The following is a 23,593-nucleotide window of genomic DNA, read 5'->3' on the forward strand; positions in this document are numbered from 1 at the left end:
AATGAGGGGAAGGAAATGAGGGGAAGGAAATGAGGGGAAGGAAATGAGCAGAGGGGACACCAGGACATCAGAGAGGGACATCAGGGAAGGGGAAATCAGGACAGCAGGAAAGGGGACAGCAGGAAGAGAGAGGAGGAAGGAGAGCTCTGAGCAGCAACTTACCCCATCTTTTGAATTCACCGAGGCCCCGTGGTCACAGAGCAGCTGGATGCTGGAGGAACAGTCTGACATAGCTTCCAGGAGAAAAAGGACAAGTTAGAGCACTGAGAACTGAGCCTTTGGGAAACCCCAAACACCTCCCTGGGTGCTGCTGCACAAACTCTGTCAAACAAGTAAGTTAAAGCATGACCAAGCTCCATGACTTGGCTCTCACACAGCACATGAAGGAAATCCAGCACTCCTGAAGCATCCTGAGGATGCAGGCAGGAAAGGGACCTGAACCTCTGACACCACACTAAAACCTGCCTGGGATAGCTCAGATTTTACCATTCCATTCATGGGCATCAGGGACCTTCAGACCCTCAGCCTCTGCCAGGACTCTGAAGTTTGTCACTGGGGACAGATGTCCTGGCAACATGAAACAGTTTCTCCCACTACAGTCACCAAAATTAAAAAGAAGAAGTTGCCCATCTGAAAATTAGTCGAGGAACTCTTGATTCCAAACTAATTATCAGCAAGGAAAACCTTTTACCTGCATCATGCAGAGCAGTTCTGCCCTGGAGATCCACGTTCTCTGTTGGACAGTTGAACTGGTAAAATAAGCAACCACAGTTATCAGTGAGGATGCAGACTGCACCTAAACCAGGACATTTTTTGAGGTCTGAATTAAAGAAATAAAGAGATTTAAAAAAAAAAAAACAAACCACACCTTAAGGTTTTTGGTTTACAAACGCAGTGACACAGGAAAGAGTGAGCTATGGGTAAATGCACTGGAGTGCTCTGAACACATCAGTCAGAAGTAAATTAAGAAAACACAAACAAACCACACAATTCAGGCTTGTCAGACACTTCCAGGTGTCCCTCCCTATTACAAGGTTCTGCATTTGTCAGCACCACCTCACTATCTGGATCACTACTGGTTCTGGCACTGCACAGGTACCATTTCTATCAGGTACCAAATAACCAGAAGATGAAGAACACAACAGAAGGTAGAAAAAAATTCCACTGAACTCATACTGCCCAGGAATAAAAGATTAAAACAAAATTAAAAAGCATCCCAGCCTAAGCCAAGCCCCAGTGGTGTTTCCTTACTGGGAGATGCTGGATATAAATGCCCATCTTTTGAGGGAAGCTCAGTGCCAAGCAGAGCTCCCAGTGCTCCTGCTCCTACATGCAGCCACACTCAGAAAAGGAACACTGATCTTTAACAGACACTCAGCTCCATTTCCTTCAGGAGGCAGAAACCACATTTTCATTTGATTACTTGAAAAGAAAGAAATATTTTCTCACTCTTGCAGCCTCCATCTGTTACTCAACACATGAGTGTCTTTTCCCCAGGACTGGTTTTTAAAAAAGAATGTAAACTGGTTTTTAAAAAGGTACATTCCCAACTTTGAGTCAGTGTAGCAGTGCTTTTTCATCTCAGTGATAAAGCCCATACCCACAGTTCCTATTTCTCCATACCTGCAGCAGCTTCTGCAAACACAGAGCGTGTCCATACTTTGCAGCCAGGTGCAGGGCATTTCTGCCTGCAGGGAGAGAGCAACAAGCACCAAGTCAGGATCCCTTCTGAACACCTCTCTAAGCTCAACATGCCCAAGTTGTTTCCCAGAGAGCCCACTGGTAAGCACAGCATTTAATCACAGCATTAATAAGTTCATTTGTGCTTCCCCAAAACAGCAGCATAGCTCATTTCATCTGAAAAACCAACTCATTTTCCTCCTCCTCTGCTTCATGAATGCTCATCACTGCCAGATGTCAGAAACCTGGAGATCCCTGTGCCATGAGGTGCCAGGCTGACCTCAGCCTGACCAGTATTCACCTTTTAGACCCAGTCCCTGTCCCCCCAGCAGCCAGTGACAGCACTGCCAGCTCTCCTGCACACCCTTCCCCAGCTGTTACTCATGATTTCAGAGCCACTGCAACCAGGATCCAAGCTCATTACTGACATTTCAAAGTAAAGCAAATGATTTCACACGATTTAGAAAAAATAATCTGTCATGAAAAAAAAAAAGAGGAGGAGGAGGCCAGGTTATTTCTGTAATGGCTCTGAAAACAAAACACTGCTAATTAACCATGTTAAATGAGAAGATAAACAACCCAAGGCAAAATTAACACCCATTTTCAGGGTGTCTTCCATAAAACCTTCACCAGGAAACCAAGAGGGTGGCACAGAAGTGCTCCCAAGCTCTCAGGGCTGAGTGGGAGCAGGAAAACCTTTGTTTCATCTGAACCCTCCTGGCACACAGTCCCAGGCTCAGTGAAACACCCTCAGGATTGAACACAAATCCACTTAAACCCATTGTGACTGTGATTCTCAGCAGAAATGCTGCTCCCTGCAGTGACTCTGGAGCAGGCTGTGTCCACACCCCCAGCAGCACCAAAGCAGAGTTCTGATACAGCCATGAGCTGACAGAACAGGGCAGGACCACATGCCTCAAATTCACCAACAAGCCTCACAGATAATAAATTATTTTGCCAGCTATGGAAAGGAGGAATATCTATCCTGTAGAGCAGCTTAATTCTACTCCAAAATAAAAAGAAAAACAAGTTGAGAACTCTTGGAAGTTGCTCTTGCAAGCCCACCTGCAGCATCCGTGGCTGTGATGTCAGCTCCATGCATAAGGAAGGTGTTCAAGCAATCCAGGTTTCCCTTTGATGCTACAACATGGAATCTGAAAGCAGAAAATACACAGAAATTAGAACATTAACCAGGAAACTCAAAGCAAACACCTGTATACTGAGAGCATTCCACAAGCCAGCTCAGGGCAGCATCCAAGTCCACTGAACAGTTTTGCAGGTATTGCAAAGGGAAGATACTTTAGGGAAGAAGCTCACTGCAGTGATCATCATTCCCCTTGCCTCAGAGAGCCAGGTAACAAACCAAGAGGTTTTCTCCTTCTCTTTAACATTAAAATCTGGCTGGAGCAAGTGTGTAAATACTGATCCTCACTCTGAGCACTCCACATTCCTGGTACTGGAGTTCAGATGAGGCAGAATCCAAGCTGAGGCATTAACCAAACGTGTGAATTGAGCAGAGTTCAGGGCAGCAGAATTCCAGCAGCTACTTACGCAGATCTCCCCTCCACATCCAGCTTAGTGGGACTGACCCCTTTTTTGGCAAGGATTGATGAAACCTTTTCCACATCACCCCGCTCAGCTGCTTTCATTAACCTGTCATCGTATTTGTTCCAGTCTGTGCTCAGCTGTGGGAGAGAATCAGAAAAGCAAATGAGCTCCTGGGGCACCAGGGATCCACTGAAGAAACTTCACCAAAACCCATCTGCAGCTGCTGGGATAAACCAGAAACTCTTCTCTTGCAAACAAGAGCTGGGGGTGTTGAGGTTTTTTAGTGGGTTTGTGTGTAGCATCACTGCAGCCCTTCAGCCAGGCTGTGACAATGAGCTTTAGGATCAAACCTCTTTGGCTTTCCCCATTCTGCTTTGTTCCAGCAGGACCCAAAGGACACAGCAGTTCCTCATCCCCACTCCCTAAGGCTCAGCCAGATCCTCACATCAGGCACTGCTCAGATATCTCCTTTTCCCTCCTCTTATCTGCTACCAGGCATCAGCAGCAGTCTGACACAGGAGGCTGCCAGGGTTCTTGTTTCCCTTTGTTGCCAACCACTGGAACTGGGACTGGCTGAAGGAAACAATCAGCCCTTTCATTGCTCTATATTAAATATCTCTGCCTCAAAAAAAATGACAAATTACCAAACAAGATGCTACACAAAGGGACAGATAAGGGAGGAGCTGCAAGTAATGGAGCCCAAACCAGCACTGTTGACAGCTTCAATCCAAGAAATTATCTTCTGTGAAAGCTGCTGAGGACTCAGTACAGAAATCCACAAGGAAGTGGGCAGATCAAACACAGCTGCTGCACCTTTCCCCGGGGAGAAGTCACCAGGGGAGGGGTGCAATAACAGGACAAACACCTACACACAGCCAGCAGGCTTCAGGCCCCAGCACTTCAGCAGCTCTGCACCCGTTTAACCCTCCCTGATGGACACCAGGAGCTCCCCAGCATCACTGGAAGGGACACTGGGAGCTTCCCACACCACCCATCCCCTAATGAAAAATGAGGGGGGAACAGCAAAAAGCAGAGATTTCCCCTGACTGCTGCAATTTCCTGTTCCACAGAACACTCCCTGGTCCACTCAGGGGGTGCAGAGCTTGAGGCTCCTACCCACAAACACCCACAGACACCCAGACACCCCACAGACACCACCACAAAAAGCATCCCCAGGACCAGGGACCAAGGACCAGGGACCAGGGACCAGACTCCTGGAGCTGAGCTGTAAGGAAAGGGTGGATCTGACACCAGAACCAACCCTGCAGCTGTAAGGAAAGAGTGGATCTGACACCAGAACCAGCCCAGCCCAGAACCAAGTGCTGCAGGCAGTGTGGGGACAGCCACCAGCTCAGAAACACTCCCTGATCCTACTCTGGATTTGTCCATCCTTATAACTAGACCTGAAACAGCTCCATTATGCCCCAGGCAGCTTTCAGATTTTGATATGAAAAATGATGAGCTCAGAATACAGCAACAAGACACAGATTCTCCTGACCCCATCCCCTTTAAAGGGACACCATTTAGCTTCAGTATTGATCTGTAAGAGCTGAACATCCACTGAGCTGCAGGGAAAATTCAAGGCTGATAAACTGCAAACTGAGTGCACTCCCCAGAGCAATGCAGAGTGCAGACAAACACAAGCCAGGTGGAAGCAGAAACTCTACACATCCAGCCTCAGATATCTGTCATCCCCCTGCTTTTCCCTTATTTCCAATGGAGGATTTTAGATCACAGGCCAAGCACCCCAGCCCAAAACAGAGGTTTCCTTCCCTTCCACACCAGAACATCTCAGCAGCCTCCATGTGAAAGCAACAACACAAGAGCTTCTGCACAATTTCCATGTAAAAATAGTTACATTCCATCAAGACAGAAATACCTTCAACCTCCAGTCTCCTACTAGCAAGGATCAGGTTTTTTTTCAAGATTTCATGTACTACATCCTGGAAGATCCACCCTGCAGAGAGCCAAAGCCCACCAGGCAGTTCCCCAGAGCTCCAGCAAGGTCTCCCCTTGCACCAGAAGCCAGGATTTGCCAGGAAAAGAGGAAGAGACAAGGAGAACAACCCAAAACCCCACTGCCACCAGGCTACATCTGGAGAACAATTTGTACAAATTAATATTGGCAATTACCACCTTTATTCTTCATGCTCACCATCACAGAGCACAGGAAATCATGGAATCATCACAGCAGCTTGCTCAGTACTTGCTAAAAGTGACATAAATCCTGGAAACACAGCTCAGAGCCACCACTTATCCCAGCCCCATGCAGTCCCCAGTGTGTCCATCCCCCAGCTCAGAGCCCAGACCTGCCTGGCTGAGAGGTCCCAGCCCTGGTGACACTGCTGGGGCAGACAGATGGCAAAGTCTCCTCTCTGCCTACCTTTCACATTTGGGTTTTAAATACCTCAGCAACCACGTTTCCATCCAGCTCTGTCCCCTCCAAATCCTTTTGCACATGAGACATCCCACAGCCTTGGAGGAAAGCAACCACACCTTGGCACGTGTGCCACTGCCTTCAGCCTCCCAGCCCAGAGAAAACCCATCCCCAGCCATCCCCCCTTTCCTCCTACTTACTGCAGAAATCTCCTATTTAACAAGAGCTCTTTCAAGACTTGCTGTCACCTTAATATTTTTTCCCTTGCTTGGAACACAGAGGAAAGAGATGCCATTTACTGGTGATGCCCTGAACCAAACACTGACACCTGAGCACATCACATTTAAAGAAAATTCCTGGCAGGAAGAGCTGGTAAAGAGAGAATCAGGAAGGACCAGTTACAAAGCACAGAATCCAAAGGGTTTGCAGCTGCAAATCACTGAGCTGAGACCTGAGATACCTACTGTGTCTGTGGCTGCACAGGAGAACCAACAAGTCATCCTGGAGCTGGCAGGAGCAGTCAGTCCCTCTGGCATCCAGTCCCCAAAGCACTGAGCTGGCCCAGGACCTGCTGCTACAAAGGGATTTCCTCCACAGCCCTGAACTCCTCCCGTGCCATCCTTCACTCAGCTCGGATCCCCAAGGATGTTCTCCCCATCTCCAGGATCCCCTTCAGCCTTCATCACCCTTCCCAGGAGGTGGCTGCCCCCCAGGCAGGGTCTGAGCACCCAAGCCCCCTGGGTTCTGCATCCCAGGGCCAGCCAGACCCCATTAATACTGCCCAGCTCTGGAATAGCTTGTAAACAATACCTAGACGGTCTCAGCAGATCTATTTTCTGCCCAGCCAGGCCCTGGCAGCAGAGCTGTAGCTGGGAATAAATTCCCTGCGTGCTGCTGCCCTGAGCTGGGGATTTGGGGTGAACTCAGCAGAGAGGCATCTCCCCAGCTCTGCTGCTCCTCTCCTGCCTGCAGACAGCTTGGGGACAGCAAGCACAGCCCTGGGGTGACACTCGGGAAGGGCATGCTTGCCACCACCACTAATAAATAACACGGACTGAAATACTCCCCGGGTGGAATTTTATTTTTGTTTTTCCCCCATCCCACCTCAGCCCCGGCCCCCGGCTCAGACAGGCAGCAGAGCAGATGGAATGGGGTGATCCTATTTGGACAGGCCTGGAACCCACTTTAAATTAGAAAACACACATGCCTCTACTTTAAAAAAAAAAAAAAAAATTAAAATAAATAATCTAAATCTCCTTTTACAGCGCTGAATCCCGTTGTGAACAGAAGCAGGTTTCAGGTTACTGCTGCTGCCAGGCTGTCTCCCAGGAAGCAGAGGAGCCTCAGAGGCTGTGGGGACACCCAGACAGAGCAGTGATGAACAGGGAAGATGCTGTCTCCTCTCACTAGTGTTAAATTTAACAGGAAATCTCCCCAGTGCCACATTTAGAGGACTGGGGCAGCATCCCAAGCCAGGCACTGTTCTGTCTGCTGAGGAACAGAGCCAGAAGAGCACCCAGCCCGGGGGCACTCACAGGAGGCAGCAAACAACCCAGTAATAAATCAAAACCCCTGCTCTTCCCAGCAGGGATGATTGAACCATCACCTCTCCTACCTGTACAGCTCCTTCCCCCCCAGCCCCTTCCCCCCAGCACTCAGGGGTTGCAGAAGCAGCTCCCAAGGCTCCTCTGCAGGGAAGTGACCGATGGCAGAGCCACCCCAGACAGGGCAGTGCCTGTGTCACCCCGAGGGATCTCCTGAGCAGGAACCAAGGCTGTGTCCTCTAGCTAAGAAACTGTAGTTTGGGGGGAAAAAAGAAAAAAAAACGACAAACAAACAAACAACCACAAAAAAAGCCACACCAAAAAACACCCCCAAAAACCTTTCACAAGTGGCAGCAACAGAAAAACAAAAACAACAAACCAACAAACCAAAACCAACAACAACACCTACAACACAACACCACCAACACCACCAACACCTACAACACCTACAACACCTACAACACCTACAACACCTACAACACCTACAACACCTACAACACCTACAACACCTACAACACCACCAACACCACCAACACCACCAACACCACCAACACCACCAACACCACCAACACCACCAACACCACCAACACCACCAACACCACCAACACCACCAACACCTACAACACCTACAACACCACCAACACCACCAACACCACCAACACCACCAACACCACCAACACCACCAACACCACCAACACCACCAACACCACCAACACCACCAACACCACCAACACCACCAACACCACCAACACCACCAACACCTACAACACCTACAACACCTACAACACCTACAACACCTACAACACCTACAACACCTACAACACCTACAACACCTACAACACCTACAACACCTACAACACCTACAACACCACAAAAAACAAAACAAAAAAAAACCCCAAAACAAAACAAGAACAAGAATACCCCAAACACTGAAATGCAATCAGTTTGGTGAGAAACCAGACACTGCCTCCCAGGTGAACACTCTGATTCCTTCACTCCCATGGCTCTCCCCCTGCCTGCAGCCAGTCCTCAGGACCTGCACCCACCCTTTGTGCTATATATATATATATATATATATGTGCTTTGATCTATAGTGATATAGATAGATCTATAGATCTGTAGATATATCTGTAGATATATCTGTAGATATATAGATCTATATATATAGATCTATATATATAGATCTATAGATATAGATATATTATCTATATATAGATTTATAGATATAAAAATAATTTATAGATATAAAAATAATATATAAATATATAAAAAAAAAATATCATTGCTCAGCAAGCTCCCACCTGGACTGGAAACTGCTCCTCCAGAGCCCCTGAACACACCTGCACGACACTGACTCCTAAATAAAGAGCATGATTAATTAAAGCAGGGACAATCTGCAGCAGTGATCTCCCTCACTCCAGAAATAGCAGCAGGAACCCAGAGCAGTCCTTAAACCTCTCAGCCTGAAAGCTGCCATGAACCTGTGAGAGTGAACACAGCTCCTGGGCACCCCTGGGCCAGGCAGATAATCCTATTAATGGGGAAAAAAAAATCCCAGTGGGACCCCTCCTCCTCTGATGCCATCAGTGGGTGACACGAGCAGATAAAACACTGAGGGCAGAGCTGCCACCACACTGACAGCAAGGGCTCACAGGTACATCAGTGGTCCTAAAAATATATGGACAAAACCACTGCCATCCCATTTCTGGAGCAGAGAAACTGCACTTTGAGAGCTGTGAAGCCCACCAGAGAGAGTAATTCTTCCAAATACCAGGAGTGTTTTACTTGTATTATTTTACATCCATCTGGGTCACAAGGGATCCATTCGTCCAGCTGAGGTTTTGGGTTTTGCTCTGGGGGAAGAGAAGAGTCCCTGGAAAACCTGTCCAGGGAAGAAGGTCTGGGCAGGCTGAGCACATCCAGCAGCACAAACTCCTCATCTGTTTCCTTTTCCTGCCCAGGGCTGAGCAGACTGGTGACCAAAGCCCAGGTCAGAGCAGATTGGTGACCAAAGCCCAGGCACACCCTGCAATTCCAGGTGCTGCACAGTGCCAGCTGCTTCTGAAGTGCTTGGATTTATGTAAAAACTGCTTGGGTTGATTAAAAACCAAACCAAACCAGGACAGGTCGTGCTCCTGGGACTGTTTTCCTTACAGATAAGCACCCAGGGGCAGAGAAACCAAAGCTCTGGTTCATCCACAGCTGCCAAAGGGATGCCAGGTTTTTGGGAAAAGGGCTCAAGGAGGGGATGGAAAGAGCATTTTAAATGGTATGGCTTTGCTTAAAGGTACATCTGAGTTCACAAAAATGTTCTGGGGTTTCAAAGTGCCCCAGGGATGTCCTGTTCCCTCCACACCCAGGGCAAGCAGGGCTCTGTCACCTCCTCCTTCCCTGCCCTTCCTCATCCATCTGCTGAAAACTCACTGAGGGCTCTGAAGGGGGAAAGGCTCAGGGTAAATAGTGCTTAAAAACAGTCAAAACAGCAGCCAAAACAACTGCCAAAAAAAAAAAAAAAAAAACCACAAAAAAACAGCCAAAAAAACAAAAAAAAACCAGCCCCCCCCCCAAAAAAACACAGAAAAAAAAGCAAAAAAACCCCAAAACCAGGCATTAAATTTGTGTCATATTTCCACCCAACAGCATTAACTCTGTGCCACATTTCCACCCAACAGCATTAAATCCGTGTCACATTTCCACCTTCCAGCACTAAATCCCTGTCAAACATCTCCCCCCCCCAGCACCATCCCCACTTTCTCTTCCCCCCATGGCTGGGGTAGCAGTGAAAACCAGGAGCAGCAGCAGCTACACACAAGGCACAGAGGAAATGCCCAGGAATTCTGTGCTCAGCTCCTGGACAACACAAAGTCTGCTAATATTTAGAAAAAAAAATAAATTTAAACACCCCTGCCTCACATCTCATCGCCAGCACACGACTCAAGGGCTCTTCCCTGATAAAACCTCCTCAGATTCTCAGCCCTGAGACAAGAACCAGCTGGGACACCAAGAAAAACCAGGAATATTTGGGGAACACAACCAGAGCTTGAAGCAGCCAGGGGTACAGACTGTGGGAACACTGAAAGACATCATCAGACTTCTGGCAGCAAGAGCATCCCTGCTCCCACCTCCTGGATCCCAGGGATAACCCCTGCTGCATCCCAGGAAAAACTCATTTCCCTTTTCCACAGCAGGAAGGGCAGAGCATCCCCTGCCTGGCTGGGAGAGAAACCAGCAGCTTGCAAGCAGGGGCTCTCAGGCAGGGAGGGATTGATCTGTGTCCTGCTCTGTGCTTATTAATGATGTGCTAATGATGTGTTAATAATGGGGCAGCAGCCAGGCCCAGGGGTGAGGGGAGAGGAGATCAGACCCAGCAGCAGAGCCAGGAGTAATGCCCTTTTCCAGCCCCACTCCAGCTGCTCTCAGCAAACAGGGAGGCAGGAGCAGGGTTTTATTATTACCAGCACTTGCTTGCTAATAAACAGCAATATTTAAATAAAGGCAGAGCCCTGCAGCTCAGAGGAACCCAAACCAGCCCAGCCTTACCTGCAGCCCCAGCCAAAAGGAGGGGAGCTTGCTGACAGGCACTCACTGTACCTCCAGAGCTCAGAAATACTTTTAATTGCCACATTCCAGAGTGGTGAAGCATCGGTGGAAGCCACTTTTTCAGGATAATTACAATGCACCTGCAAAGAGGCTGCACCACAAAGCTCTGGCTGAGCCCCAAACTGCTGATCCTGACGGACCTGGAGCCTCTTCAGCATCAGCCACAAAGCTGACACCAACGGGGACCTGATTCTGCAGAACTGAACGCAAATGAATCACACAGGGGTTTGAACCAGCCTGGATAAAGCTTCCTGGAACCCCGAGGTTCCCTGCTGAATAACCCCAGGCAGCCTGGGACTGGGTATTTGGATATCACAGGATTGCAGCAGCCAGGGGAGAGAGGGAGGGGAAAGGGGAGAGAGGGAGGGGAAAGGGGAGAAGAAGGGGAAAGGGGAGAAGAAGGGGAAAGGGGAGAAGAAGGGAAAAGGGGAGAAGAAGGGAAAGGGGAGAAGAAGGGAAAAGGGGAGAAGAAGGGAAAAGGGGAGAAGAAGGGAAAAGGGGAGAAGAAGGGAAAAGGGGAGAAGAAGGGAAAAGGGGAGAAGAAGGGAAAAGGGGAGAAGAAGGGAAAAGGGGAGAAGAAGGGAAAAGGGGAGAAGAAGGGAAAGGGGAGAAGAAGGGAAAGGGAGAAGAAGGGAAAAGGGGAGAAGAAGGGAAAAGGGGAGAAGAAGGGAAAAGGGGAGAAGAAGGGAAAAGGGGAGAAGAAGGGAAAAGGGGAGAAGAAGGGAAAAGGAAACTTTGCTCCAGCCCCCAGCAGCAATGCTGGAAAAATCCTGCTGAGAGGTCAGAGCACTGTGAGTGGGGGGGCTGACAAGAAGTGTTTTGTCTTTGCACTCAGCAGCAGCACCCTGACAAAGTGCCACCAACCCCAGGTTGTTCCCAGAGCAGTGTGTGCCACCAGCAGCAGAGGCTTCCTCTGGGGAAGACGTTTCAGACACCTTCAGCTGGAGCCAGGTCACCCCACATCTCTTTTTCACCCCATTATCTCAGTTCCCAAGGTGCCTTCCCCAGCCCTCTGGTGCTGCAAGTCATCCTCACAGAGTTACTCTGCTGTGGGTCCAAAGATAGTGCTGCTGATTAATTAGCAAAGTCAATCAGTCTGGTACCATCAGCTTGGTTAAAAGAGTCAGACTGGACCCAGACCTGGTACCTCCCCTCCCTGCTGCTCCCAGGGTTCAGGCGGCTCAGCCCCAAGCTCTGCTCCTCAGGAAAAGCTCAGCATTCCACAGACCTGGGGAGTATGGGCAGGGAAGGGTTAACCCAACCTTCAACCAGTCCAGCTGCCACCACCTTGCTGTGACATTATTAATAATAATAATAATAATAATAATAACCAGGGATCATCATTCCAGGGCAAGTGCTCAGATGTCAGCCTCTGTCTCTTGCACAAGACCTCCTGCTAATGACACACGAGCTGCAGTTTCCCTTCATTAACAAAATAAATCCAGCAGCACTTTTCCCAGAGGAGAAAGGAGATGAGAAGGAGAAAGGGCTGGTGGAGGTTCCACTGGGATTCCAGCTGCTCCCTCTCATTCCCTGCTGGTGCTGCAGGGCTCAGCAGTGTCAGTGTGTGTGCCTGTGCCTCCCATCAGCTCTGCATGATGCCACAGCTTGGGAATACACAGAGCTCCCCAGGGACACAGCTGGGAAACACAGCCCTGATCCTCAGGGATACAGCAGGGACACAGAGCCCTGATCCCCAGGGAAACATCAGGGAAACACCTGGGACACAGCTGTGAAACACCAGGGAAACAGAGCCCTGATCCCCTGGGACACAGCTGGGACACAGAGCCCTGATCCTCAGGGACACAGCAGGGACACAGCTGGGACACAGCACCCTGATACTCAGGGAAACACCAGGGAAACATCAGGGAAATATCAGGGAAACATCAGGGAAAGAGCAGGGAGACAGCAGAGAAACAGCAGAGAAACAGCAGGGAATCATCAGGGACACAGCAGGGAGACAGCAGAGAAACAGCAGGGACACAGAGCCCTGATCCTCAGGGAAACACCAGGGAAACGGAGCCCTGATCCTCAGGGACACAGCTGGGGCACAGCTGGGACACAGACCCCTGATCCTCAGGGACACATCTGGGACACGCCAAGGAAACACCAAGGAAACACCAAGGAAACACCAAGGAAACACCAAGGAAACACCAAGGAAACAGAGCCCTGATCCGCAGGGACACACCAGGGAAACAGAGCCCTGATCCCCAGGGACACAGCTGGGACACAGCTGGGACACAGCTGGGACACAGCTGGGACACAGCTGGGACACAGCTGGGACACAGCTGGGACACAAAGCCCCTTCCCTGAATTCCCACCCTCAGCAGACAGACAGGGTTAAACCCCCCATGTTAGAGCCAAGCACCAGAACTTCACCAGAACCCCCCCAGCTGTGTCCCAGCAGGTAAATAAAGCAGAAAACCTTCCCCAGGCCTCTCCAGAGCCAATCTCCAGTTTTCCAGCTCCAGTTCCACCAGCAAAAGGCAACGAGCAAAAGGTCTGCAGCAAAATAAACTTTATAGAAGAACAAACCCAAGTTTCCTCCAGGACTTTCAAGACAAACCCAACCCCTGAGCGTTTCCTATTTCCTTCGTGTGCTGCAGAGGGAACTTCTGGCTGGAAAAACCCCATTTCCTAACCACAACCTGGATCCCAAGCAAAGGATCAGCCCCTGCTTTGGACCTCAGACAGAGGAGCAGTGCAGGCTGCTGGGGTCACCCCAAGAGGATCCACTTCATTAATTAAAACCTCCCCTGTAAGAATTAATTAAAAAGGCACCTGGCTGAAAGCAGGGCCCGTGAGGCTCCACAGAACTCCTGCAAACCCCAAGCATTTGTCTCCCCAAATCCTGCTCCTCAGATGGTTTTTCCAAGCACCATCAGCCAGATAATTCCCTTTTTCAGGCACAACATCCCAGATAACAGTGGAATCCATAGGAATCACCATTTTTGCTTTCTGCTGCCAGGCAGGCACCAAAAGCACTTCCAGAGGGTCAGCACCAGGACACACGGGGCATGGAACCTCACCTGAAACCCAAGGAAACCTTCCAGAAGCCTGAGGAGGAGAGCAGGTTTCTCTCCAGCCCCCAGGGAGTTGCCCAGGAGGGAGGGAGGGAGGGAGGGATGAGGCTGCCCATGGAATACTCCTTCCCAGCAGGATTCCCAGCAGCTGGACACAGGAACCCAGCTCTCCCCAGACAAAACCCCCCCAGGTTCAGCCTGGCTGTCAGCACCCCCTGTGCTGATTAATTAGTGCCCAGGTCCTAAATTGGGGTTTGATTTGCTGGGGAGGTGATGATGCAGCCCCAGGAAGGGATAAAGAGGGGACATGAGGAGGTACCAGGTACAAAGCCCAGCTGCTAGAGGATGTCCCAGGAGGCAAAGTGTTCTGAAACAACTTCATCCCCAAAAGCACTGGGGCTGCTCAAACCTGCCCTGAAATGGAGTGAAAAATCCCCAAACCTCCCCCAAAGCAGAGAGGGATGCTGAGGGCTTGCTGAGCTGGGATTCCTGCAGGATTCCTCTGAACAAACAACCAGAGCCCAAGGCCTAAGGAATAAGATCCCCCAGAGCCAGCCTACACATTCCAAAGGCTCAGGGGAGGTTTGGGAATGACTCCCCCGCAGAGGGAGATGCTCAGCTGGGGGCTGCACCTCCCCAGGAGCTCTGGGTTTGGTCAGCACTTTGCCAGCCTGGGTGCCCACGGAGCTCCCAGACCAGATCCTGTTCCCAAGGAATGGCTTCAAGCTCCAAGAGGATCCAGGGGAATTTTAAGGGCTGCTAAAATCTGGGAAGGGGCTGAGAGAAGGCAGGGATGGCTGCAACCTGCCCTGCCCTGATGGTCTGGGGGGCAGCAGCAAGATGGGCAGAGCAGGGAGGCAGCTGGAAAACCAGGAATGAGGGAGGAACAGGGAATTCAGGAGAGAGGGAGGAACAGGGAACCCAGGAGTGAGGGAGGAACAGGGAATTCAGGAGAGAGGGAGGAACAGGGAATTCAGGAGAGAGGGAAGGAGGCAGCTGGAAAACCAGGATTGAGGGAGGGAGCTGGAAAACCAGGAATGAGGGAGGAACAGGGAATTCAGGAGAGAGGGAACAGGGAATCCAGGGGTGAGGGAAGGAGGCAGCTGGAAAACCAGGATTGAGGGAGGGAGCTGGAAAACCAGGATTGAGGGAGGAAGCAGGGAATCCAGGTGTGAGGGAGGAACAGGGAGTCCAGGGGTGAGGAAGGGAGGGACAGGGAATCCAGGAATGAGAGAGGAACAGGGAATTCAGGAGTGAGGGAGGGAGGGAGCTGGGAATTCAGGAATGAGGGAGGGAGCTGGGAATCCAGGGGTGAGGGAGGAACAGGGAGTCCAGGGGTGAGGGAGGAACAGGGAGTCCAGGGGTGAGGGTGCCCCAGCACCCACTTTAGGGCCACAATTAGAGGTGATTTTTAGCACACTAATTAATTCCCCAGCACAGCTTCACTCCCTTACCAAAACCTCTCTCACCAAAAGCCAACTGCCAGGGGGTAAAGGTGGGGAAATGATAATAATGCTAAAAAAAAACCCAACCAAGAAGAGAAAGGAACTCCGTGTGCAGCAGTAACACCCCCCGGCCTCGGGAAGCCCAAGGGAGGACAGAGGCAGCTGCACCCCCGTCACTGCCAGCCGGGGTGATCCCAAGTCCCTTCCCGAGCAAACCCCGCACAGAGCACCGCACCGGGACCGCGGGGCTGACCCAGGAACCGGGGACAGCAGCACCGGGCACCTCCCAACCCCAGCTCTGAAACCCCTGTCCCGCACAGCCCCACCCCGCACAACTCTGTCCTGCCCTGCACAGCCCCACCCCGCCCCGCACAACATCACCCCGCACAGCCCTGCCCCGCACAGCCCCGGGGGGGAGGGCTCAGAGCCCCCTGTGTTCTGCCGCCACGCACTGCCCAACCCCTCCAGCTCCTCACCCCGCAGCCCTCCCGCCCATCCCATCCCATCCCATCCCCCCGCAGCCTCAAGAGCCCTCAGGGTGCCGGCCCCGCAACCCCCGCTCCGTCCCGAAGTCACCTCAGGGGGGCTCAGCCCCCTTCTCCCGCACTCCTCAGCCCCCAGCAGGGACCCCCCCGCCACTCCCGCACTCCTCAGCCCCTCACCGCGCTGCCGCCGATGATGGCTTCGTGCTTCTTCAGGCGGGACTTGAGGCTCTTCATGGCGCGGCCCCGGGCGGGCGGGCGCGGTACCGGCCCGGCAATGCGGTACCGGCCCGGCGATCCGCGGTTCCCGAACCGGCCCCGCTCCCGCAGCCGCCAGGGCCGGGACTCACCGGCCCCGCCCACTCCCGCTCCCCTCAGCCCGCCGCCCCGCCCCCGCGGCAGCTGCAGCCAATCACCGCCCGCCCTGAGGGGAGCGGCAGCCAATCAGCGGGCGGGGAGCGAGGGAGGTACTTCCTCATTTTAAAGGAGGGCGTGGCCTTGAGGGGGGGGTCTGCCTGGAGGGAGCCGCCCGCCCGTCCGGCAGGGGGCGCGCTGATGGCGGGGCAGTGGCAGGCGGCAGGCGGGCGGCGCTCTGGCCTGAGGGCAGCGGCTTGGGGGCACAGAGAGGGAGGAGGGGGTCGGGCTGGACCGGGCCAGAGCAGAACCGGGATGGGAACCGGGATGGGAACCGGGATGGGAACCGAGAGCTGGGACAGCGGGGAGAGGGGGGTGGAGAAGAGAAAACTGCAATGGGGAGAGCTCAGAGCAGCTCCCAGTGCCTGAAGGGGCTGCAGGAAAGCTGGGGAGGGACTTGGGATGGGATGGGATGGGGGGAATGGGATGGGGGGATGGGATGGGATGGGATGGGATGGGATGGGATGGGGTGGGATGGGATGGGATGGGGGGGAATGGCTTGAAACTGAAAGAGAGGAGATTTTGGGGGGAAATTCTGTGGGGTGAGGGTGCTGAGCCCCAGGGTGCCCCCAGAAGCTGTGGCTGCCCCATCCCTGGCAGTGTCCAAGGTTGGATGGGGCTTGGAGCACCCTGGGGGGGTGCGAGGGGTCCCTGAGCATGGCAGGGGGGGAATGGGGAGGATTTAAGCTCCCTCCAACCTAACCCAGCCCAGTCTGGGGATTCTCTGGGTGTAGGTTGGGTGGCAGATGCCCAAAGGGACCCTGTGGTTGTCCCTTCTTTTTCCCAGATAAAGGGTTTGGAGGTGCTGCCCCCACCCCAGGGTTACCCAAAGATGCCCGAGGATGCCCAGGGCTGCAGCTTTTACCTGAGCAGGGATTTCAGTCCAGGCAAGATCTGCTCATCCCAGATCCATCCCATCCCTGGAGCCCCAGCTCTGCCCAGCCTCGGGATTTTGTCCCCGGGGGGGATTTAGGGTCCCTCCAACCCAACCCACCCCAGGCTGATCAGCTCTGGGATTGATCAGCTCAGGGGATTGATCAGCTCTGGGATTGATCAGCTCAGGGGTTTGATCAGCTCTGGGATTGATCAGCTCAGGGGATTGATCAGCTCGAGATTGATCAGCTCAGGGGATTGATCAGCTCAGGGGTTTGATCAGCTCAGGGCTCTGATCAGATCTGGGGATTGATCAGCTTAGGGGATTGATCAGCTCAGGGCTCTGATCAGATCAGGGGATTGATCAGCTCAGGGGTTTGATCAGATCAGGGGATTGATCAGCTCTGGGATTGATCAGCTCTGGGATTGATCAGCTCAGGGGATTGATCAGCTCAGGGGATTGATCAGCTCGGGATTGATCAGCTCAGGGGATTGATCAGCTCAGGGCTCTGATCAGGGGATTGATCAGCTCTGGGATTGATCAGCTCTGGGGTTCAGCACTCTGGGTCCCCACGGGTGACACGGTGTGTGGGGATGCAGGGGAATTCCCTGCACATCAGGGCTGCTGGAACAGCTCCAGCCTTCTCCAAAGGGAAAACCTCCCCCCCAGGGGAATCTCCCCCCAGCCCAACCCCATCCAAAGGGGTGCAGCCCAGGTTTACCCTGCAGAGGGGACGTTCCTGCTCTGAATGGCATTAACCCCCCTCAGGGCTCTCCAGGAGCCTCCCCCAGCACTGCCAGACCCCAGCCCAGCAGCCCCTCTCAGGGGGATTTGGGACACCCCCCAGCCTGGCATAGCCACCCTGTCCCCACTGTCACCCGTGGGTGTCCCCCAGAGGGTGAGGTGGCAGCACTGGGGGGGTCAGGGTCCTCCTGGTTGTTCCTGGCCGTGGCAATGCAGAGCAGGGGTTCCCAAATCCCTGGGGAGCCCCCCGAGACCCCAGAGCTCTGCCCAGCCTGGGACCCAGAGACGGCCAGGGAACTGCTCTGAGCTGCTCCCAGCAGAACCTCTGCCTGCTGAGTGGGGAACTGGGGGCACTGAAAATAAATCTGTGTGAGCAGGGGCCTCAGCTTTGTAAAATACAGCTGAGCTTCAGCAGCAGCCACCACACCACATCCCACCCCATCCCCATCCCATCCACACCCCATCCACACCCCATCCCCATCCCATCCCCATCCCATCCACACCCCATCCACACCCCATCCCCATCCCATCCCCATCCCATCCCCATCCCATCCCCATCCCATCCACACCACATCCAGACCCCATCCCCATCCCATCCTCATCTCATCCTGTCCACACCCCATTCCCATCCCTCCCCATCCCAACCCAATCCCACCCCATCCTCATCCCATCCCATCCCATCCCAGCAGGACTCTGCTCCTAAAGGGAACTCCTCCTGGGGCACAGGATCACAGAATCACAGAATCACCACAGAATCACAGACCCAATCACAAAATGTTTTGGGTTTTATGCTGGAGGAGCCCCCCAGGGTCACCCAGCCCCAGGGTCAGTAGGATTTTGAGGGGTGGGTGACCCCCAGCCCCTGCCGGGTTTGGTGACACAGCCCGGGCAGGGGGACACAAACAGGACCCCCAGGGTGTGGAGGGAGGGAGCGTGCACACAGCTTGGCTTTCCCCACCTTTCCTTTTCCCACCTTTGTTTCCCCAGTTTCCTTTTCCCACCTTTGTTTCCCCATCCTTCCTTTCCCCAGTTTCCTTTCCCCATCTTCCCCTTCCCCACCTTCCTCTCCCCAGCTCCAGGACCTGACCCCAGCCTCTCCGTGCCCTCCCCATCCCCATCCTTATCCCGGGAGCTCTCCCGGGCTGCTGCTGGATGCTGCCGAAAGAGCAGAGAGGAGCGGGAGGTGCTGCTTTAGGGAACAAACTAATTAGCAGGCAGCTTTCCTCTGGCCTTAATGAGCCCTCAGCACCAATTACAGGTGAGGAGCAGCGTCTGAGCCCCGGGCTGCGGCCTCACCGGGAGCTCCTCTTCCTCCTCCATCTCCTTCTCCATCTCCTCCTCCTCCATCTCCTCCATCTCCTCCATCATCATCATCTCCTCCTCCTCCATCTCTTCCACCTCCTCCTCCTCCACTTCTCCTCCTCCTCCTCCTCTTCCATCTCCTCCTCCTCCATCTCCTCCTCCTCCACCTCCTCCTCCTCCACTTCTCCTCCTCCTCCTCCTCCTCTTCCATCTCCTCCTCCTCCATCTCTTCCATCTCCTCCTCCTCCATCTCCTCCTCCTCCATCTCTTCCTCCATCTCTTCCTCCTCCTCCCCTCCCTCAGCTCCCTGCTGGGGGTTTTTGTCCTGGAGGAGCTGGGGGGAACCCCCCCGGGCTGTGTCCCTGCTGGGTTTCATCTTGTTCCCCCTTTGCTCACCCCGAGCCTTTCCTCAGCTCCCAAGGGATGGGCCGGGGTCTCCCTGTGGTTTCTCCCCTCTCCTTCCCATCCCTCCCGTGCCACGGATCTGTTCCCCCCCTCCCAGGCACTGGGGGGGTCTGGGGGATGGAGCAGCCGCAGTTTTGGGCACCGGGGGCTCCGGATTTCCCGACCAGGAGGAAAGAACCCCAGAGGGACCGACACCCCCTCCTCTGAGCAGCCTTTCCCCACATCCTCAGAGCCGGAGGGGAGGGAAGAGGAAGGGAACGGGAGCAGCAGCCTCGGGAGGGGCCTCAGGGGAACCCCTTGGCACCCCCTACCCCTTCCAAGCCTCAGAGCAGCTGCAGAAATCCCATGGATTTGGGGAGGGAGAAGCTGGGGCGGTTCCTGACACCCGGGGGGCTGCGGGTTCCCATCCACCGGGGGGACAGGGACAGGGACAGGGATAGGGGACAGGGATGGGGATGGGGACAGGGACAGGGATAGGGATAGGGGACAGGGACTGGAACAGGGATAAGGACAGGGATGGGGACAGGGACAGGGATAGGGATAGGGGACAGGGACTGGAACAGGGATAAGGACAGGGATGGGGACAGGGACAGGGATAGGGATAGGGGACAGGGACTGGAACAGGGATAAGGACAGGGATGGGGACAGGGGACAGGGATAGGGACTGGGACAGGGGACAGAAATAGGGACAGGGATAGGGACAGGTACAGGGATAGGGATAGGGGACAGGTACTGGAACAGGGATAGGGACAGGGATGGGGACAGGGGTAGGGATAGGGACTGGGACAGGGGACAGAGATAGGGACAGGGACAGAGATAGGGACAGGGATAGGGATAGGGGACAGGGAGAGGGGACAGGGACAGGGATAGGGACAGGGGATAGGGATAGAGACAGGGGATAGGGATAGAGACAGGGACAAGGACAGGGAGGTTCTAGGGGTGAGGGTCTCAGGGAGCTGCTCCCAGCTCCTCTCTGCAGTTCTCCACCACCCGGTTTGCCAGCTCCTCCTGTGCCAGTGGCTCAGAGCAGCGAGCAGGGCAAAGCTTTGTGGTAATCCCGGGTGGGATCGGGGCCGTGTCAGGCTGGGTGAGCACCCAAAGTCACTGCAGGGAGGAGGGAGCCCCACGCAGACCTCATGGGCTTTGGCTCCAGCCCTACGGGGGCACCCCTGAACTCTTCCCCCCCACACTCTGAGCACCTCAGCTCCCGTGTGGAGCCAACACGGGCACCTCCAGCTCCTTTCCCCACCCGTGGAACAGTTCCCGAGGAGGGTATGTATTTCCCAAAGCATCTCGGGCAGAGAGGTCACCCCAGAAGTGCTGATGGATGGAGGGGGGATGGATGGATGGATGGATGGATGGATGGATGGATGGATGGATGGGTGGATGGATGGATGGATGGATGGAGGGGGGATGCACTCACCTGGGAGGATGCCATGGCTGAGCTCAGCTCCTCTGCCTCCTCTCTGCCTCCATCAGATGGAAATGTGCTGGGCAGCCTCTAAATGGCAGCAGGAAAACGAGGGGAGGATGCACCCAGCCCTCCACACCCCAGGGCACAGGAAATCACCCTGGGGCTGGAGCAAAGGAAGGAAAAAGGTGAGACAATGAGTGGGGCAGGACACAGCCCAAACCCTGCCACGGGGCCAGGCTGGGGGGCACAGCTCACTGACCACCTCCTGAATAAAATAACCACAGAATCACAGAGTCAGGGCTTGGAAGGGACCTCAGAAGATCATCCAGTCCAACCTGCTGCCAGAGCAGGGTCACTTCCAGCAGGTGACAGGGGAACACATCCAGGTGGGGTCTGAATGCATCCAGAGGAGACTCCAAACCTCCCTGGGCAGCCTGGGCCTGGGCTGTCACCCTCAGAGGGACAGAGTTCTTCTGAATATTTATATGGAACCCCCAGTTTGTAACCATTGTCCCTTGTCCTCTTGCTGGTCAGAATCCTCCAGCCCCTTCTGCAGGGGGGCACTTGGCCCCTTGAGCTCCCCAGGTGGGTGCCAGGGGCTCAGCACAGGGCTTGTGGTGCCCCCCTTCCCAACCCAAAGCCTCCCAACCAGAGCATCCCAGGGGGCTCCAGCTCCCCACACTTCCAAACCCTTTTATTTCCTTCCCTACAGACACATCCCCAGCCCCTCCTGCAGGCACCAGGACACACCAAGCAGCTCCATGCCCACCATCCATCCCCAGGGGGACAGGGACACCAGACACAGGGATCCTGGCATGGCTGAGCTCACTCTGTCCCACGTCCAGCTCCAAACTGACTGGGAGAAGGAGAGCAAGGAGCCAGGATCCTGCCCTGGGAGCAGCAAGGTCCCTGGGGCAGGGCAGAGCTGGGGGATGGAGAGGACTAAGGGGACACAGAGCAGTCTTGCCAGACACAGCTCCTGCTCAGCAAGGCTTGAGCTCTGAGCTCCCTCTGGAACTGCTGCCTGGAAGCAGGATTTGTGCCTCCTGGGGGGCTCTGTGCCTCCTGGGGGAGATCCCCCTACCCAAGAGGAGCTGTGAGGCTTCCAAGCTTGGAGGGCACCACCTCCAGCTCCCTCTCCCACCCTCATTCCAGTTGTCCTGCTCTTGGTTTTTTGGGAAGGTACCAGAGAGCTGCCCAGGTCAGCACCCAGGATCACCAGAAGATGAGCCAGGTCTCTGGGACAAGCCCTGTCCTACAAACAGCACAGAGCCAGCCAGAGGTCCTGTGTTCCCCTTGGGGTGGTTTGGCAGAGCTCAAACCCATTGTTCAGACTCCTGGGTAATGGCCAGGGTACATAACGAGCAGGAGCTAATTAGCCTCCCGAAGCTGTTCATTAAACAGAGGTGGTAACAACACCAGGCAGCAAGGGGAGCTCCCATCTCCTCACCCCCCTGGCACATCCCAGAGAAGCTCCAGAGCTTCTCCCACCAGCCCAGGGACCCCACAGCCCCCCCACTCCTCTGGATCCCCCCCGGGAATTCCCCCCTCCAGCTGCTCCCATGGCAAATTCCACTCACACCCTTGCTCAACACTGTTCTTTTCCACAGAGCAGGAGATCCCTGCTGCTCCTCACTCCATCACCAGAACATCCCTCAGCCAGCACCACCCTGGATGGAACAGGACCGAACAGAACAGAACCGACCTTGTGCTCCAGGACAGGAGAAATGGGAAAGGGTGGGACCTAAGGACATAACCCAGCTGGGTTCCTGTCCAGGCACCTGCCCCACGAGACAACCCCAAGAATCTGAGTTTCCTGACACCTTCCCTGCAGCCCCGCAGCCCCATCCCACCCTTCCCTGCAGGCAGCTGCTCCAGGCTCTGCTGTGCCCCCCGAGCCCCCCAGCAGGGCAGGGGCTGGGGAAGGGGCAGGGAGAGCACCCACACACCCACCCCCTCACCTGGGGCAGGACAAGCCCCCCAGCTCCTGTGGCTTCCTGCAGTAAGAGCTGTGATTAAAACCTGGTATTTTGCCTGGAAACAGCAGCTCCTCAGAGCAGGGCCAAGTCACGCAGTGCTTTTAATAGATGTGACCCAAAACCTCATTCCTCACCCCAGAGTGGCCCGAGCAGCCCTGCCCTGCTGGCAGAGGGGTAGGAGGGCAGAGGAGATGGAGCTCAGGGCTCTGCTTCCCAGGGGGGACCCCAAATCCCCTCCTGCAGCCTCAGCAATGGGGGGTAAGGGAGCAGGATGCACAGCAGAGGTGCTGGGGGAGTGTTGGGGGGGGTAAGGGAGCAGGATGCACAGCAGAGGTGCTGGGGGGGGGTAAGGGAGCAGGATGCACAGCAGAGGTGCTGGGCTCAGGCTGCCCCAATTCCCTGCCTTCTGGGGGCTTTGGGGCCACCAAGGGGAGCACTGGAGGCTGAGGTCCCAAACTGGAAGGAATTCCTGTCAAATTGCTCTAAAAGCTGCCACCAAAAGTCCCTCCCTAGGCCTAAGGGCAGGAGGGGACACAGACATGAGACCTGACCAGGCCACAGCTCCCAGAGGGCTGGAGCAGCAAGGGGGTCACCTCGTGATGGAGCTGCCTTGGGAAAGGCAGAGGGAGGGCAGGAGGAGAAACAAAAGCTGGAGAGGACAGGCTGACCCAGCAGAGTGCAGCTCAGAGCCAGTTCCCTTGGTGACCCTCCCAGAAAAAGGGTGTAAGTGAACCTGACAGGATCGTTCTCTTTTTCATAAGC

At 54.3% G+C, this 23,593-nt stretch overlaps 1 protein-coding gene across 1 annotated transcript in view; it reads right to left on the reverse strand.

The window, feature by feature from the left end:
* UACA (uveal autoantigen with coiled-coil domains and ankyrin repeats) overlaps positions 1-16,011 on the reverse strand; it is a 31,351-nt gene extending 15,340 nt beyond the window's left edge. The window contains exons 1-6 of the mRNA XM_030456897.1: positions 15,880-16,011; positions 3,232-3,365; positions 2,746-2,834; positions 1,624-1,688; positions 692-749; positions 163-233 (exon numbers count right to left, since the gene is read on the reverse strand). Of these exons, the coding sequence (XP_030312757.1) occupies positions 163-233; positions 692-749; positions 1,624-1,688; positions 2,746-2,834; positions 3,232-3,365; positions 15,880-15,936 (474 nt within the window). The 5' untranslated portion in view covers positions 15,937-16,011. The remainder of the gene's footprint in view (positions 1-162; positions 234-691; positions 750-1,623; positions 1,689-2,745; positions 2,835-3,231; positions 3,366-15,879) is intronic.
* Between the last annotated feature and the right edge of the window lie 7,582 nt (positions 16,012-23,593).

The sequence above is a fragment of the Calypte anna genome, chromosome 10, assembly GCF_003957555.1.
Source record: "Calypte anna isolate BGI_N300 chromosome 10, bCalAnn1_v1.p, whole genome shotgun sequence".
Taxonomy (NCBI): Eukaryota; Metazoa; Chordata; class Aves; order Apodiformes; family Trochilidae; genus Calypte; species Calypte anna.